This window comes from Apis cerana, linkage group LG2, assembly GCF_029169275.1.
Source record: "Apis cerana isolate GH-2021 linkage group LG2, AcerK_1.0, whole genome shotgun sequence".
NCBI lineage: Eukaryota > Metazoa > Arthropoda > Insecta > Hymenoptera > Apidae > Apis > Apis cerana.
In genome coordinates, this window is record NC_083853.1 from 9634847 (window position 1) to 9651951 (window position 17105).

A 17105-nucleotide genomic window follows, 5' to 3' on the forward strand; every position below is an offset into this window, starting at 1 on the left:
TATATAAATATTCTCTTCTGTTCAATGATAATAGGCAGAAAGATACAAATGAGTGAATTATAAACAATTAATAAAATATTATCGCATCATTATACATTAAATATATAAAAATAAATGATCAAATATCGATAAGGTAGGTATTTCTTAATTATATCACAAACAAGATTTCATTTGTAATCTACATCGATAAAGCAGATTAAGAATAGTATTGGAGATCTTTTCAGTTTGTTCAAGTCTTTCAATAGAATTGAGACTTTCAAACATTCGTGCACGCGCAGCATTAGAAATTTCATAGACGGAAATAAAATTTTTCAACAAAAGTTTTTATATACAATGCTCGAAAAAGCGATGAAAGGTAAGTCAATATATTATATCTGGCATCGTTCTACATTTATTCATGTTAGTATTTCAAATACGACTCAATCTAAATATACATTCAATTTGTGGTACAATTCGCGCATCTTTAATTGCATCATCAAAAGAACGCGAAAACAATTGAAATTTATTATATATGCTAAATCCAAAAAATTAAAAAATCAATTAAAATATTTGTAATAAAATTTTTACATATATATTAAATAATTACTTATTTCAAAGTGCGTATTTAAACTTTTATCAAAGTAATAATTTAAATAATAAATTAATATCATATAATAATCAATAATAAATTATAATTAAATATGTTTTAAAATTAAAATGATATTTTTTAATACGTTTATTTTAAATTTTGGTAAATTATTATTTCTATAATACATTTTAAATAAATTAAAAAACAAATTACATTTATAATTATATAATGTAATTTATTTCTTTATATATATAAATTAGAATATATATTTTTCATTTTACAAAATATAAAAAATTAAGAATAAAATTTTAGTATTGCACATAAATTAAAAAATTTTTTTATTTTAACACATTAAATTTTCGATTCTTATGTTATATTTTTAAATTTAATTATTGATGATGTTTTTAGTTTTATATGTTTAGTAATTTTCCATTTTACAGAAAATTATATATTTAATAATTTGTATCAGTTTTAGGAAAATATATATATATATATATATGTAATTATATCATAAAATTCTGTAATTATAAATGATTTATTTATGATCTATTAATCTATTAATTATCTAAATTTTTAAATTAGTCAAAATAAATAAACATATATATATATATATATATATATTATAAATGCAATATATTTTTTTTATAATTCTAAATAATTTTTTAAAATTATTTATTTAAAATTACTTATAATAATTTAATAATAATAATACAATATAAAAAAATACATATGTATATATATATATATATATATATTTTTTCTTTCCAAACATTTTATTAATTCATATAAACCTTTTTAGATTTCTATGATTATATTACGGTAATTTGAGTAATATATATATCATATAGAAGTATCATTTACTTGAAAATTGTATGTAATTATTCAGTTGTGAAATATAATATTTATTCATTGATTAACGTTGTTTAATAATATCGATAAATGGAATAATTTTATAAGTTTATAATATATATATATATATATATATAATAATTTTCGTATTATATATATATATATATATATATATTACATGTTAGATGATATTATCAATATAATTTTATAATACAAATTATATGTTTTAATAAACAAAAAATTTCATGCAATATTTTTTTTAAATTAAAAATAAAAAAATAATACTAATAATATATAAATCTTTTCCATCTGTCGATAATAAAGTAATCATTGGCGCTAAATTTTAATTATAAATGATAATATATTCAATTTAATTATTTTTATCATATTTTTTAATATTATTCTTATTAAGTAATTAATTATATATATATAAGATATGTATAAGAATTGTTATGTATAAATATTTAATTAAGAATAATTTTTTTCAGAACATGCATCATTAGATGTAATACAAAATGCAATGGGTGTGATGGGCCCATGGCATATTGTTATTGCTGTGGCATTATCTCTTGTAAAATTTCCGGTTGCTTGGCATCAACTTTCTATTATATTTCTTGCACCTCCGACTAATTTTTCATGTGCTGCACCAATATCAAAAACTAATGAATCTACAATAATGAAATGTTATGTAGATGTAGGAAATGGTACTATGGAGAAATGTACAACTTTTAAATATGACAAGCGTATATTTAAAGAGAGTATTATAACTCAAGTAAATTTAATTTAATTCATTATTATATTTCAAACGAATGAATTATAATACACTTATATTATAAACTTTTAGTGGGACTTAGTTTGTGATAGAGAACAATTGACAAATATTGTACAGTCTTGTATAATGTTTGGAGTACTTATTGGTAATTTAGTTTTTAGTATAATGGCTGATCGGTATGTTGAATATTATTATGAATGAAATGAACAAAAAACAAAAAAATTCATGATACATGTAGATAATTGAAAAAATTAATTGAAGTATTTTTTATTTTCAGAATAGGTAGGAAAAAACCTTTGATGATTGCTATAGGATTACAATCATTAACAGGATTTATAACTGCATTTATCCCATGGTTTGAATTATTTGTGATATTTAAATTCATTTCTGCTATAGCTACAGGTGGTACTATGCTTGTCAGTTTTGTTTTACGTAAGTAATTCATAAATTAAATAAATAATAGAAAATAATATATAAATTTATTTAATAAATTACAGTCATGGAGATTGTAGGAATAGAATGGCGTTCCATTATGTCAGTTCTCTTTCATGTACCATTTTTATTGGGTCATTTAATGAATCCTTTAATTTCATATTTAACACGTACATGGGATGGTTTTCAAATGGCAGTTTCTATACCATCACTTTTTTTATTATCATATTATTGGTATGTAGTATCATTTATATTATATGGTCAAATTATTAAGTTACAAACTTTTTTAATATATTTATTTTTAATCAAATTGAAATAAATTTTAAACAGATTTTTTTACATTATAGGATTATACCTGAATCACCAAGATGGTTATTTGCTGTTGGCAAGTTATCAAAAGCAGAACAAATTTTAATTAAAGCAGCTGGTAGAAATAAAATACCAATAGAGAATGTTAAAACAGCAATTGAAACATATGAATGTAATATAGGAATTTGCCATAAACAAAATAAAGAAAAATATAACATTACACATTTATTTAGAACTCCAAATTTAAGATTAAAAACTATTTTTATATGTATTAATTGGTTTATGTGTGGTAGTTGTTTCTTTGGATTAGCACAATATATGGGTTATATTGACGGTAATATTTTTATAAATGTTGCTGTATCAGGTAAATTTATATATGCATTTTTATTTAAAAAAGAGAAAATATATATTTAAAATTTAATATATTATTTTCAGCTGCTATTGAATTACCTGGAACTATATTAGTTTTATTTCTAATATCACGTGTATCACGTTTAAAAATTTTAATAAGTGCAAATCTTCTATCTGCTGCAAGTTTGCTTTTGTTAATTGTAATGTCAAATTCACGTTTTACGATAATTTTAACTATAATAGGTCTTGCGGGGATGTCACTCAGTTTTCCAACTGTATATCTATATAGTAGTGAAGTATTTCCAACTGTAATCAGAAATATTGGTATTGGTCTAGGAAGTGTTTGTGCAAGAATTGGAAGCATGATTGCACCATATATCGCTACAATGGTCATATTTTTTCGTCTAATACATTAAATTTATATTTATATATTTATAATTTATAATTTATGTGTACAATATAATAATCTTATATTGCGAATTACATATTTTCAGGGAAAAATTAAATCTTGGTTACCACCATTAATATTTGGAAGTGGACTATTATTTAGTGCTTTTTTATGTTTCTTTTTACCAGAAACAATGAACTGTGAATTACCAGAAACTATTGAAGATAGTGAAAATTTTGGAAAGTTAGTACAAAGTAATATGATTTTAATTATCTTATTCCTCTATTTTTTTAAATAACTTAATATAATTATCGATCATTATAGGAAACAAAGTGGAAAAAATGCAATAAAATAATATTTATATTTAATAATATTTATTTAAAACTCATAAGAAAAGCAATAGAATAACGAAACGAATCCTGTGTAATTGATATATAAAACAAAAATTTTTTTATATACATATGTATATAAAATATTGAAATCATTTAATTGCTTTAATATAATATTAAATTTAAAAAATTATATCTTAAATAATAACAAATTTAATATTTGAAAAATAATATGTTTGTAATTGTAATATATATATATAATATTTTTATATAATTTATTATTTAATTTATTTTTACATTTTTATTCTTGTATTAATTCAATAAATATACATATATAATATTGTATATTAATATAATAAATATTATTAACAAAATTTTTATTAACATAATAAAAACTATCGAATGAAGTAAATATACATGTTTTATTTTTTTATATTAACTTTCATAAATTGTAAATTTTATAATATGATATTTGCTTTATTTTATAGAAAGAGAGATCTTTATTTTATTTAATACTATATTTAAAATTTATATATTTTTGTATTAAATAAATAATATATGTACATTTATTTATTAAAAAAATAAATTTTGTCTAAAATTTTTATTTATAAACTGTATATATGTAAAAATATTATTAGATATTGATATGAGACATAACTATAATAAGTCAATCTTTTTTACACTTATATATTCAAACTTTCATTAAAATAAAATTCGTTTATTAAAGTATTGTAATCAAACTACAAATATTTTATTGATTAAATTTTTCTTTTCAACAATAAAAGATTAGATTTATTTTAATGAAAAATAATTAAATATTATCTTTTTGAAAAGCATAAATAAAAAAGAAGAAAAAAATCTGAAATTTTGGTGGGTTTTATATTTTGATGAATATAAAAAAAAATATAATTTAATTTGTAGTTTGACCTAAATAAAGTATTTTACTTGGTAAAACATTAACTACATCATTAGTTTTTTTATGGACAGCATCAAACATATGATTACCATACTTGACAGTTTTATTAAAAGGTTCAAGCCATGAAGACATAATATTCTTAGATGATGTTTTTTCTATATGATTTGTTGTTCCTAAAATATATCTAGTTATTATATAATAAAATATATATAAATATTTATTAAATTGCTTACCCATAAAAAATTTTAAAATTGCTTCATTTACCATATCTGGTTTTTGTTGATGTGGAAAATGTTGAGCTCCTAATATTACTTTTACATTACATTTTTCAATATATTCAGAACTTTGTACAATATTTTCTATTGTTACAATTGGATCTATATTTCCAATTATAAGTAAAGTTTGAGTAGAAATTTGATCACAAGAATCTGTATTAAGCTTTATAAAAGGAAGATTTCTATAATAATTAATAGCCCCAGTCCAATCTTCTGTAATTAATTATTTTAATCTTATCTTTTATGTATAAAAATTATACTAAATTATATATATATATAATAGATTATTGTCAAACTTTTAATATTTATTTACCTTTTCTGCTAAATGCATATTTGTATGCTTCTACATAATCTTTCTCAGTATTTGTATTATTTAATTGAAGATGTTGAAATGCATCATTTATAATTGATAAATCTTCTTTAAGAGCATCAATTTCAGGAAAAAATGGTAATCTACTAAAATGTATCCATCTAGATAATAATATAAATAAATAAATAAATAAATAAATAAATATATTTATTATATATGTATTATTTTCTAAAAAATTTAAGCATCTAATAGATTACTTCTTACTTCAAATCAAAGATAGAATCTCCTAATCTTCTGTTCCAATAGAAATTAGGATGTGGACATGAAACTGCAACAAATTTATCAATCATATCTCCATATAAGGCTACTATATACCATCCTAAAAGTCCTCCTAAATCATGGCCAATTATGCTACACTGTTTTACTCCAAAAGTTAAAATAATTTGTTTTAATTCTTCAATTAAGACTTGAATTTTATAACAACTTTTAGCTGCTGGTTTATCACTATCTCCAAATCCTTTTAAATCTATTGCAATTACTCTGAATGAATAAAAAAAAAAAGAAATTTATACAAAAATAATTTTATAATTTTATTAAAATTGAAAAATATAAATTATACCTATAATGTTTAGCAAGACATGGTATTTGTTTTCTCCAAGATAACCAACAATCAGGAAATCCATGTAAAAGTAATATAAGTGATTTATTTTTATTTCCAGCTTCTACATAATGAAATTTTACACTCTATAGAAAAAATATAAAATATTTTAAATTGTAAAAAATTCTTTTATTATTTTATTATTTTATTAGTTTATTCAGTCACTATACAATAATATTTTAAATATTATTAAATTAAAAATAAATTTATTTCATTTAAAGTTTTGTTATTTGTAACTTTTTAATTTTTTCTTTTAATATTTTTCGAATAAATTTTAAATTTATATCAATAAATGTGAATAATAAAACATTAGTAATAATAGTGATAATGATAATAAAAACGTACAAATTGAATTCTTCTTTAAATTTAAAAAAAAAATTAACATAATTTTTTTCAATATTTATTAAAAAGATGTCATAATCACAATCGAAATCTAATGTGTGTATTAGACTATATTTTATTAATATATTTATTAAAAAAATTTCATAATCATAATCGAAATTTAATATTTGTCAGATTATATTTTATTAATAGATTTCTAAAAATTATTAGAAATTAATGATTATTATATATTTTTTAAATACTTTTAAATTTGAAATTTTATGTTATGTTATTGAATTATTTTATTTTTTATACGTACCTTGATTTTTATATAAGAATGAATTCCTAAATTATTATCTATCAAACAAGGTGGGGGTTTATCTCGCTGTTGCATCATGAAAAACTTTTTAGGATCCCAGATCCATTTAAGAAATCTTTTCACTATTAAATACAATCCATATATAAAAGAGAGAAGATGTAATTTAATTATTTCTAAAATTGATACATGAACAATTTTATTATTTGTAAACATGATTATTTAAGAATAAAAAGTAAAAATTTTTTTAAATTTATATGTGACGTATTAAGTTTATTTGAATTATACACCAAAACAAAATGACCTTATATTTTTATAAATATATACGTATAGGAGAATATTCAACATATAAATGTACGTTTTAAAATATCCGTGTCTTTCACAATTAATAACTATAAATAATACAAACAATAACAAATAATAATCAGATAATGCTTCAATTTTATAATTTGAAGATACAAATTAATATCGTTCACAAAGTTAATTATACATAAAACAAAATTCTGCGATTTCAGTAAAGTTGACAATGTATTACTGATTAAAGCTTTCATCTTCATATATAAAAGAGTAGAGGTCATATCATGAGAAGCGAGGTACCTCCTTATCGGATTTATACTCAATGAGTTAAAATGAATTTTACTAAAATTGTACAATCAAATGTTCCTAGAAATTTTATTTCTTAAAAACATTAAATGATATCTTAAATAAGAAAATAAAAAATTTTAGAAATTATATGACATAATTTTGAATAAATATAAGTTCGCATTTTATATGTTATAGCGCATAATATAATAATTACATGAAATAGTTAATATTATAATATTATAATATTATTATTCTTCAGAATATTATTTGTCAAAATTTTATATTATCGCTTTTTTATATTAATGAAAAATAAAACATAAGTTCTTTCTTTAATTTCATTTCTATATAATATATAAAATTCTTGAATGTGTAGTATGAAATTCTTTATACGCAATATTTGTGAGATATTTTTAAGAATTCGATTCTAGATGTAAAAAAAAAAAAAAAATTAAAAATTAATATATATAATAGTTACTTATTAACTTATAAACAAGTTAAATTTGCATTAGATAAAACAAGGCAAAAATAAAGTACAAAACAACTGTAATAAAGACAAAGTGGTCTCATTGTGAGTGATACAAATTTCAAATATTTATAATGTAATAAATAAGTTTCAATATTTTTTTATATGTTTTGTATATGTTTTTCTAAAAGCGATCCTTCAAAAATATTCGAGAAATAATTAACAACTTATAAAAAATATAATAATATAAAAAAGTTAATATCGAGTTTGCAATATTCATATTATTGATATATTGTTATATGTTAGCGGGATTATTTTCTTTTATAATAAAAATTATTATTTTCTTCCTTATCTAAGATAAGATAAATAGGATATTTAAATATATATATAATTTAATGATAAAATATACTAAAATATATATAAATAAATATATATAAAAATATATATAAAGTAGTATATTATTTCATTTATGAAATTAGAACAGAATTTAAAATAATTTATACTAACAATAATACGTAATGTTAAATATTTGATTTATTATATTTACTTTATCGATATAATGTTTAAGCAGTATTAATCATAAACGAAATGTATAATTTTATAATACAACATAAATTTTAAATTTTATAAAATTTTTTTCATCTATATTTGTGTTCTACAAATAATGAAAAGTTTCTGAGAGAAAGGAATCTGAAATACCGATCGCGCAAAAGATGAGATTATTTAATATGTTCATAAATGATATACATAATATAAAATGCTTTTTTTTTTAACTTGAAACATAGAATACATATAAGAATAGACCAATTATACAATATATTTTTGTATAAAATTTTGAAGTTCTCTTTTCATTCTATTTTCATTTTTATGTCACTCCCATCATTATCAACAGAATGCAAAATCTGATTCTGCGTTCATTGGATAGAAATCTAAGCGTTTATTTTGGTGGGAATTATAAATATCATAGCAAAATCAAATGAACACACTTAAAATAATAAATATCTGTAAAATCAATTATCTAAGATTATTATTATTTAGTCTGTGATTTAATCTGTGAATTTTTTTCATTTAGTAAATTAGCTCAGCGAATAACATTATGCAAATGAATGTATCGATAGCAAAATTTCAGATTTCATATTTAAAAATGAAATGTTTAAATATGAAATAAATGTTAAAATTTTTAGTATTCTGCAAATATTTTATTAATTTTATAGTCTGATGTAATATAATAATTTATATCATAATTTGTTATATCGATATATTTGTAATATCGATTAAGTTTTCGTAGTTCATTGTAGAGTGTCGCCACTATCGCAATTTTAGTCTAACGGAATAATGGCGCCGAAAAACGGTTATTTATTGTTCTATAATAATTTTTGTGATATACTTCATTGTACAAGATTGCTTTCTATTATTCCATTATTTTACGCGTGTGCAGTGTTCATTTCAAGCAAGATATATGAGTACTAAATAAAGTGTTCTCTTTTGAAAATTTATCATAGTTTCTTGTTAATACATTGTCGAATATATTCAAGTTCTCTTCTTTGTACATATAAATATATATACAACGAAAAGTGATACGATAAATACATCTGCTATTACGATTTATTAAGAATTTCTGGATGAAGTTTCTCGAAAACAATAATTTATTTCATACGATCTATATATATATATATATATATATCTTATATGCACTGTTTTCCATTCTGTGTAAATGGAAATGTCAGAGTTGCAGTTATCATAGTTTCAAAATCGTTAGAACAGTAACATTTTGGAATCATATCCAGAAACATACGTCCAGAATGGTAAGTACGTTTCACGACAATATATGATATTTCTGCATGATTATGGATATGATATATATATTTAACAATAGTTCTTTATAAGTGTGAAAGTAAGTTGTTTGAAAATAAAATGAGATCTAATTCTTCGTTCTTTATCACTATCTGTAATTAGAATTTAAAATTTTTTCGTTGGTTTTGTTTTTTTTTCTTTATTTTTAATTTATATTATTGTGTGATCAATTTCTTTCGCTATAAGCAATTTCGATTAACTAGATTATATTAATGATATAAATTATATTACATTGCGATTAAATCCTGTTGTTAAGAAAAATTTTTTTGAAAGAAAAGACACAAGTTCTCGATCGCCATCCCAAAGACTAAGTAATCAAACGTATTCCAACACGAGTTGGGACGCAAATTGGCCCACGATCGGTATTCTAACCCAGTCTCATCTATCGGTCAATCAATCTTCTCCATTCACTCGTTCATCCGCGCGGTTCGGCAATTCTCGAACGTGTCGCTGACCAAGATCGATATTTCCAAATTTTCGTCCCTGGGTATATCCTCGGGTCTTTGATCCAGAATAGTGCGCGCATTGCGGGACTACATCCGGATACGTGCTGGAATGAGTAATTCGTGGTTCGGCAGAGTTTGACAGTTTGCTAAAAAGCTCTCTGTACCCGCAGGAGGTGGTTGGCAGTCAGGAGAATGCGTTATGCCGATGTATCGGCGTGCGCGTTCCCATCTATGTGCCTTCTGTACGAGATCCGATACGAGTCTCCGCGCACTAATGCCGTGTTCACGCTAAAACTTCCCTTCGACCGCAAGGAGGCCATTAGCACGCGCCAAATCGAACGGGCCATCGCTCTTCTTCGACGGTATCGCGAATTTCGATTCGATTCTCGACTCATGATTAGTATCATGGCAATGAGATAAAAATAATAATGGGAAGAACGAAAGGAAAAAAGATAGAAAAGGACAAATAAATTTTATTTTATAGGGAGGGCTGAATAGGGGAATTTTACCATCGATGAAATTACTCGAAACTTGAGTTCGATCTTCATAAGAATCGAGTTATTCGATTTGATGTTGTTTGAATTCGAGCAATTTGATTTTTAAAGAGACGTACGATGAAAAATGGATATTTAAAATAGCGAAGGAAATAGAAATATGAATATAGACGAAAACACGATTCAACGTTAATATTGAAAATATTACATACACGGGTAAAATATTATTACCATACGGTCTATAATTAATTAATAATATCATGTATGCGATGCGGGATAATTAAACGATTATTAAATTAATATACTCGAATCCTATCAATATTGGGGCGGTTTTATTAATTATCTGATAAAATCGGCAACCGATGTTCAACCGATCGGTGGTAAATTTTTTACTTATGAGTGAAATTTATGCCGATGCGCGGTGAGAATGCGGCTTAAGCTCGTATCCGGCCGTGTGTAGGCACATAAACGCGTGTATTAGCGGCGTCCTCGGCTCGTCCATGTGAATACTCGCACACACAGAGCAAACACACAAACCAGGGATCCTAGGAATATTTGAGTAGCGAATGTCTAAGCAGCATCGGGTATCAAGCGGGATGTGTGCGCGTTGTTCCGACAGCGAGAAAGCGTTGACGTGGGCAAAGTTAGTTTCGTGAACCCGATGACAACGATAGCGAGGGGTTGAGACTCCTCCGTGCTCTCTGTAAAATGACATTCGTTTCACGCCAAGCCTTCCATCCTTGTATAACCGAACACTGGAAAGATGGAGGAAAGGGGAGGCGAGTTAGTTGGAACTTTGTGATCGCAACCTCCTCTACTCTTTCCCTTTTTAACCTTCGATTCGGAATAAATAAAGATGAAAAAGCCGAAAGGCACAAAGCCGGTAAATCGAGTTACCTTTTAATTAGGCCTCAAAGGCGGACAACATCTTTTTAATTATAGTTTATCGCGAGAGCCGCTGTTATCGAAGGAAAAAAACGTGGAAGAGGAAGAGAGGAGGAAAAAAAGGAAAAAAAAAAAAGAATTTGTTGTGGTTGAAAGCACGGTTGAAGTAGTTAGTTCTCGTATAAAACAACGGGAAAGTAGAGGCAACACAGGGGTTTTGGTATGTGCGATATTACCGTGGGGGCTCCGAGTTAACGTGCAAGGGCTGAAACAAGGTGAGAGGTTTCGGGGCTCTCGGTGAGCTTTAATTTAACTGCTGCATACGTCAGACATATTAAAGATACTAACTCTTAGAGCCGCGTAACCCTCGTCGGTGTTAAGCGGTCCGTACCTCCTTCAAACTGCCTCTTCCCGGTGCTCTTATGAAATTTTACATCGGGGCTCTGTTGCTCGTATATCCTCTTGTCCGGCGCCTTGGAATTTTAAAAGTAAGGGAACTCGTCATCGAGTCGCTCTATTAGGCAAGTCTCTAAGTCTTCGAGTCTTACTCTACTTTCGCTTCGAAAGGCGAGAGGTAGAACAAAGGGGACAAGATCGGTTGAGAAGATCGATAAATTTACGAACACGATCTTCTCCTCGGAAGGAAGGAAGGAAGGAATTTCTCGATCGATCGAGAGAGAATCAATTTATCGGGAATAAAAAAAAGAGGAAGGAAGTAGCATTAAACGCGATGTCGCGAATTCATCGTGGCGGAAAGCCATGGTAATTAGAAATTTCCCAACGGTAATGTCGAAACGATCGAGACGGTTGCGGAGTTGGTTGCACAGTGTGTGGCGGAATAAATTCGGGGAACGGTCGGTCCTCTCCCCACCCAGGGTTTCGAAACGAGATTAGAAAGGTAACTTTGTTCGCCAATCAGCCAGCTCAAGAATTTCAACTCCACCGAAGTGGATTCCTCCGGAATTAAGGTTACTCTTGTTACACGCTCCGTTTGTCCCGATCGAAATAATTCCGGCCGTGCGCGCAAGAAGCCTTGAATAGAAGGCGTACAGCGCGCCCGCAACTTCGATTTATTTCGCCCCGTTTACACACCCCTTCCCGTTATTCCTCGTGGCAAGCTTCGCCCGTTCCAATCGTTCCATCGAATTACAACGTCGAATTACGTTTCTCCGTTCGTTCTCGCGCGCTCTCCCTCTTCACTTTCCCTTCCCTATTTCCTCCCTCTTCGTACCACCACTTCGCCGCTAATCGACTCGTAGTATCGCGACATTATTACGGGATCAGAGGGTAGGAATTACTTTTATCGCAGCCCGACGTGGGGGGAGGGAGAAAAGCTAGGTAAGATCACGGAGGCTAGAAAGTTGGCGCTAGCCGCAAACGCTCGATTATGGAAAATCCCCCCGGTTCCTCTAATATTGTCGTCTTTCTCCTCCCGTACACATCCGAGACGCAGCGAGCGGACCGGACGTCTTACGCGGATCCATGGGCTGGCATACTCGCAAGTGGAACAGGAGGGGTCGCGTCAGAGAGGGTTGCAGAGGTGAGAGGTAGAGGAGAAGGTGGAGGAGTGGGAGGGCGGGGAGAAACGGAGGGTGGCGGAATCAGAGGAGAATGGACCACCCCCTGTTATCAGCTTGGAGCCAGCCGCCTTCCCAAGCCGACAAATTACTACATCCCCACCATCGCTATTCTGGTACCAAATCAAGCCTCGTACCGGACGCCCGTGTCTCTCCGTGTCCTCTGCTCTCGAAAAGGTTCACCTCCGCCGATGATGGTTCACTCGATGGAAGGTCATCGTCGTGGCTTACGAAGACGCCAAACAATCTTTTATTCTGTTCTGAACCTCTTACACCTCGAAGGCAACCGAAGATCGTGTCGCGAATCATCATATCCGACGATTTCCATAGCTAGTTTCATATGAAATCGATCATCCTCTTCGATGTTTCATTTTGGAATGAAATTTTGCGCTTATTATTCCACGGATCTCTTTATCTCCTCTTCAGGAATTAAGAAATATTGGCTTTATTATTAATATCTCGAAACGTGACGCGTAATACGTTCCGCGAGAGACAAACGTCTCGACGGAGTTTGTACCTCACTTGCCAAACGTTCCGGATTCCGCAACGAGACGAAAAACTAAATTTCCCAGTCACGATAAAGCAGTCGTAATACTTTTCCCTCTTCTTCTTCTTCTTCTTCTTCTTCGTTTTTGCGGATTACCGTCGTGTACATGGGTATCCGGTGCAATTCTTCGCGAAACAACGTTGCAATTTCTCAACCGATAACGTATTATTGTTAATAAACCTTGACCATTTCTCTTGACTCCGTTCGGCGGATGGGATGGAGACATCCCATTTCGTACTCGTGTATATAGATACACAAGAAGGGAGAGGGAGGAGGAGGAGGAGGAGAAGAAGAAGAAGGCGAAAGAGGCGGCAGTTGGAGGGTGGAGAATGGTATGCGAAGTAAGATGGGATGACGTCGAAACGTATGGCCGCTGATTTATAAAGGAAATAATTTCGCGGGAGCAATTTCTTACGTCGGGTATGCGGCAGCGTACAGCCGAACAGCCATGGGGGCTCATCTACCGTTAAAATTCATTACTTCTGCTAAAAGCGGCCTTTAATATCGGGCTGCAAAGCTGAAAAATCTTTTTTTTTTCCCACCCCCTCTCTCCCTTTCTCCCTCTCCCTCTTTATTTTTCTCTTTCTCCCTCTCTCTCCCTTTTTTTTTTTTCGTTACTCGGGTCAACCATCGCGGCATACCGCTGTTTCCGCACGCGCACATACGCGATACGCGTACACGTGTACGTGTATACGTACACGTCGAGTGATTTTACGCTGTTTCCGTTATAGAATGTTTCCAGAACCGGCTGGGGGGTTACGTCGTCGCTACTAGATGATGTATATTTACGCGTGCTATACCCGAAATTACAGAGTCAAGGTGGAAAGAGGAAGATGGAAAGGGATTCGCATATTTTCCCCTTTTCTCCTCTTCTCTCTTTTCTTTTTTTCTATTTCAGTCCCGTACATTTCCTAATTCAGCCATTTCGCCCGCAAGTAGAGCGGTTCGCTGTCCATACAATAACCCCTCCCCCCCCTCTGGCCAGCCGCACTAAAATTTTTATTGTCCCCGACCAAGTTACGCACGGCTACTACGTGGAAGGTTAACGAACCGAGGGTATACAAGGATTTCGCCGTTTCTTTTTTTTTTTTTTCCTTCCCTGGAGATGGAATTGTTTGTCTTGCGAACAAATCTACGCGGAACAAATCGAAAAATCGTGTTTTATCACCGTGATGATATGAAATTCTCCCGGTCGGGACTGGCAACCATTTAATTTCTCCCCGAATCAAGCTCGAGATGGTGGAAAAATTCATTTCGAATCCCAAAAATTGCTGTAAGATAAAGAGACTTCTATCGAGCAGTTTTTGAAATATGGATGGCGTATAAAATATGATGTAACGGGGATGGTGGAGAGAGTGGAGGAAAAAAAAGAGAGAGAGAGAGAGGAAAAAAAATCTGGAAAAAATGAAAAAAAAATGCTAATGTTTACGAGGCAATTTCGTGATGAAATCACGTTTACGTGGTTTGAAGTTTTCCCTTGGCGGCGGATTAATATGTTTGCGGGGACGAAGCCCGTTGTATTACGCTCGCAAAATAAAGTGTCTTTAGCGGTGAATTTTTGATGAAATACTTAGACGCGCTTTGCGCGCCTCGTTTTCGCTGTTGTCACCCTCAGACCAAATAGACTGTTTTATAAGAGGGACAGAACAACGTGATGGGGAGGGAACAGAAGGCGGAGGGGAAGGAAGGAGAGGCGAAGGAAGTGGGCTCGCGGAAAGACGCGGAAAAGAAGGAATAAGAAAGTTGATGAAATATCGGAGAGCGGCTTAGACGGGACAATATTCCATCCGTTGTAAACCGTTCTCTTTCCCGCGCCAATAGATATCGCTGTATATACCTCGCTGCGTATCCTCTTGTATCTTTTTTTTTCTTTTTCTTTTTTTCTCTCCTCCCTCTTATTCCATCTTATTCTCATCTTTTGTCTCCGTTCTTCCATCCACCCCTCCCCTCCCCCGTTATTTTTATCTTTCGCGCTCTCGTCGCTGGGAAATCCTTTGGATTTGTGGAAAATGAAAGACCGTTAGCGGGATCGAAAATTCGACGCGAAGAATCTGTGATCGAGGACGAAGGGGATGCACGATTTACGAGACGCAAATTGCAAGGGGATAAAAAATTGTGGGCAGGCAGCGAAAAGCGAGGGCGAGTCTGGAAGAGGCGAGGGTTGTGGAAAATTTTTCGAGCGCGTTCCTTTTCAGTTTCATCGTCTCGGTCGGCCCCCCTCTTCTTCCTCGTCGTCGATGCCGAGCGAACACTCGATTATAGATCGTTCGGCTGTAATTTCATCCGTTTGTCGAGATCGTTCCAAGCGTCTGGAGCACTGTCATTCATCGGTGGGACGATTCTCCTCTCCCCCCGCCCCTCCTCCTTCGATTTGCAATAAACGCGATGGACATCTCTCTTCATCGTTCGCTCGCCACGATTCTTTCCCCGCAATTAAATCGCAGGGAAAAATCTCAGGCGAGACAAAAGGCGTCCGGCTTCTACATTCCTTCTTTGTAATTTGCCGTCCTCCTCCCATCTCCTCCTTTCTCTATCGGGCGGATGATGGAGGACCACTTGGAACGGAGAAAAGAAAGTCCTCCGGGCTCCGTATTTACGTGCCAGTTCAGCAAAGTACCCCTACTGCTCGTAACACCATCCAACGATCAAACGTCTCTCCCTCCCCTCCCTTCCTCTTCCCACCCCCTCCTCCTCAATTTCGAGGCGGGGAACGGCACGAGCCAAAAACGGCGATAAATCTCTCCTCCTCCTTTTCTTCCCTTTTTTTGTGGGGAGGATTTTAACCTTGCCCCCCAAACGAATCTCTGGATCTAATCAGACAATTTGACATTCCCGCCTGGTTACCGGTCGAATAATTAATTAAAATTTCATTCAAAGATGCTATCGTCGCAAGTAACTTTCTCAAGGGGGGAACTTTCCAAACGTTTCAACTAATTTCCCTCCTCCCTTTCCTCATACCTCGTTCCATTCCGTCTCAGTTTCTGGTGGTGGTAGTCGAAAAATTTCAGAGCGCAACCGTGTCGACAACTATGAGCCAACTTTTGCATTCGGAGTTCGTTAGCCCGTATTTCCCTCCCTCCCTTCCCCCATCCTGACGAAGAAGGAATTCCTTCGAGTGCGAGCGGCGAGGACTTTGGGAAGGCAGAAAGTGGGAAAGAAACGTAACGTACGGGCTTTCGGCGAGTGTGACATTTATTAGACATTAAGTAGTAATACCCACGAATGGGACGGACGGGACTAGCCCGGGTAATAAGGATGGGCCAGGAAAGCCGTCATACTAATTGTAGTAATTCCGCCATCCACTTTGGATATTTAATTAAGTTTCCGCTGACAAGCATCTACTTAGCGGAGAGAGGGGAGAGAAAGAAAGGAGGGAGAGAGAGAGAGGAAGGGTGGCTCTTACATAGAGACACGCTTACTACTCTCCGCTTCCATCAACCCTCTTGCTTAGCTACTGTGT

At 31.0% G+C, this 17105-nt stretch overlaps 3 protein-coding genes across 8 annotated transcripts in view; 2 read left to right on the forward strand and 1 right to left on the reverse strand.

The window, feature by feature from the left end:
* Nucleotides 1-35: 35 nt before the first annotated feature.
* On the forward strand, nucleotides 36-4410 carry LOC107996841 (organic cation transporter protein-like). 2 transcript variants are annotated; one of them, XM_017055122.3, is made up of 10 exons: nucleotides 36-133; nucleotides 225-355; nucleotides 1906-2189; nucleotides 2262-2365; nucleotides 2467-2621; nucleotides 2687-2855; nucleotides 2969-3294; nucleotides 3366-3670; nucleotides 3776-3912; nucleotides 3994-4410. In XM_017055122.3, the coding sequence occupies exons 2-10, from the start codon at nucleotides 334-336 to the stop codon at nucleotides 4022-4024; spliced, it is 1533 nt and encodes a 510-aa protein (XP_016910611.1). In that variant the 5' UTR covers nucleotides 36-133; nucleotides 225-333; the 3' UTR covers nucleotides 4025-4410. The 2 variants fall into 2 exon arrangements, with proteins under 2 accessions (XP_016910611.1, XP_061927033.1); XM_062071049.1 differs by lacking the exons at nucleotides 36-133; nucleotides 225-355 and adding an exon at nucleotides 438-596.
* Nucleotides 4411-4858: 448 nt separating this feature from the next.
* LOC107996715 (epoxide hydrolase 4-like) lies at nucleotides 4859-7379 on the reverse strand. Of its 4 annotated transcripts, none has more exons than XM_017054890.3 (6): nucleotides 6798-7377; nucleotides 6119-6243; nucleotides 5764-6039; nucleotides 5503-5660; nucleotides 5148-5402; nucleotides 4859-5069 (listed from the first exon to the last, which is right to left on the reverse strand). In XM_017054890.3, exons 1-6 carry the CDS (start codon nucleotides 7008-7010, stop codon nucleotides 4909-4911), a joined length of 1188 nt encoding a protein of 395 aa, XP_016910379.1. In that variant the 5' UTR covers nucleotides 7011-7377; the 3' UTR covers nucleotides 4859-4908. The 4 variants fall into 4 exon arrangements, with proteins under 4 accessions (XP_016910379.1, XP_016910378.1, XP_028522068.1 ...); XM_017054889.3 differs by having other exon boundaries at nucleotides 4859-5087; nucleotides 6798-7372; XM_028666267.2 differs by having other exon boundaries at nucleotides 4859-5087; nucleotides 5179-5402; nucleotides 6798-7370.
* Nucleotides 7380-9177: 1798 nt separating this feature from the next.
* Nucleotides 9178-17105, forward strand: part of LOC107996812 (zeta-sarcoglycan) — a 209665-nt gene continuing 201737 nt past the window's right edge. Inside the window, exon 1 of one of the 2 annotated variants that reach the window (XM_017055066.3) lies at nucleotides 9178-9647. Coding sequence is in view for 1 of the 2 variants with exons in the window: in XM_028666234.2 (XP_028522035.1) it covers nucleotides 9465-9647 (183 nt within the window). In the remaining variant the exon portion in view is untranslated. The remainder of the gene's footprint in view (nucleotides 9648-17105) is intronic. The other variant, XM_028666234.2, reaches the window with a different exon arrangement.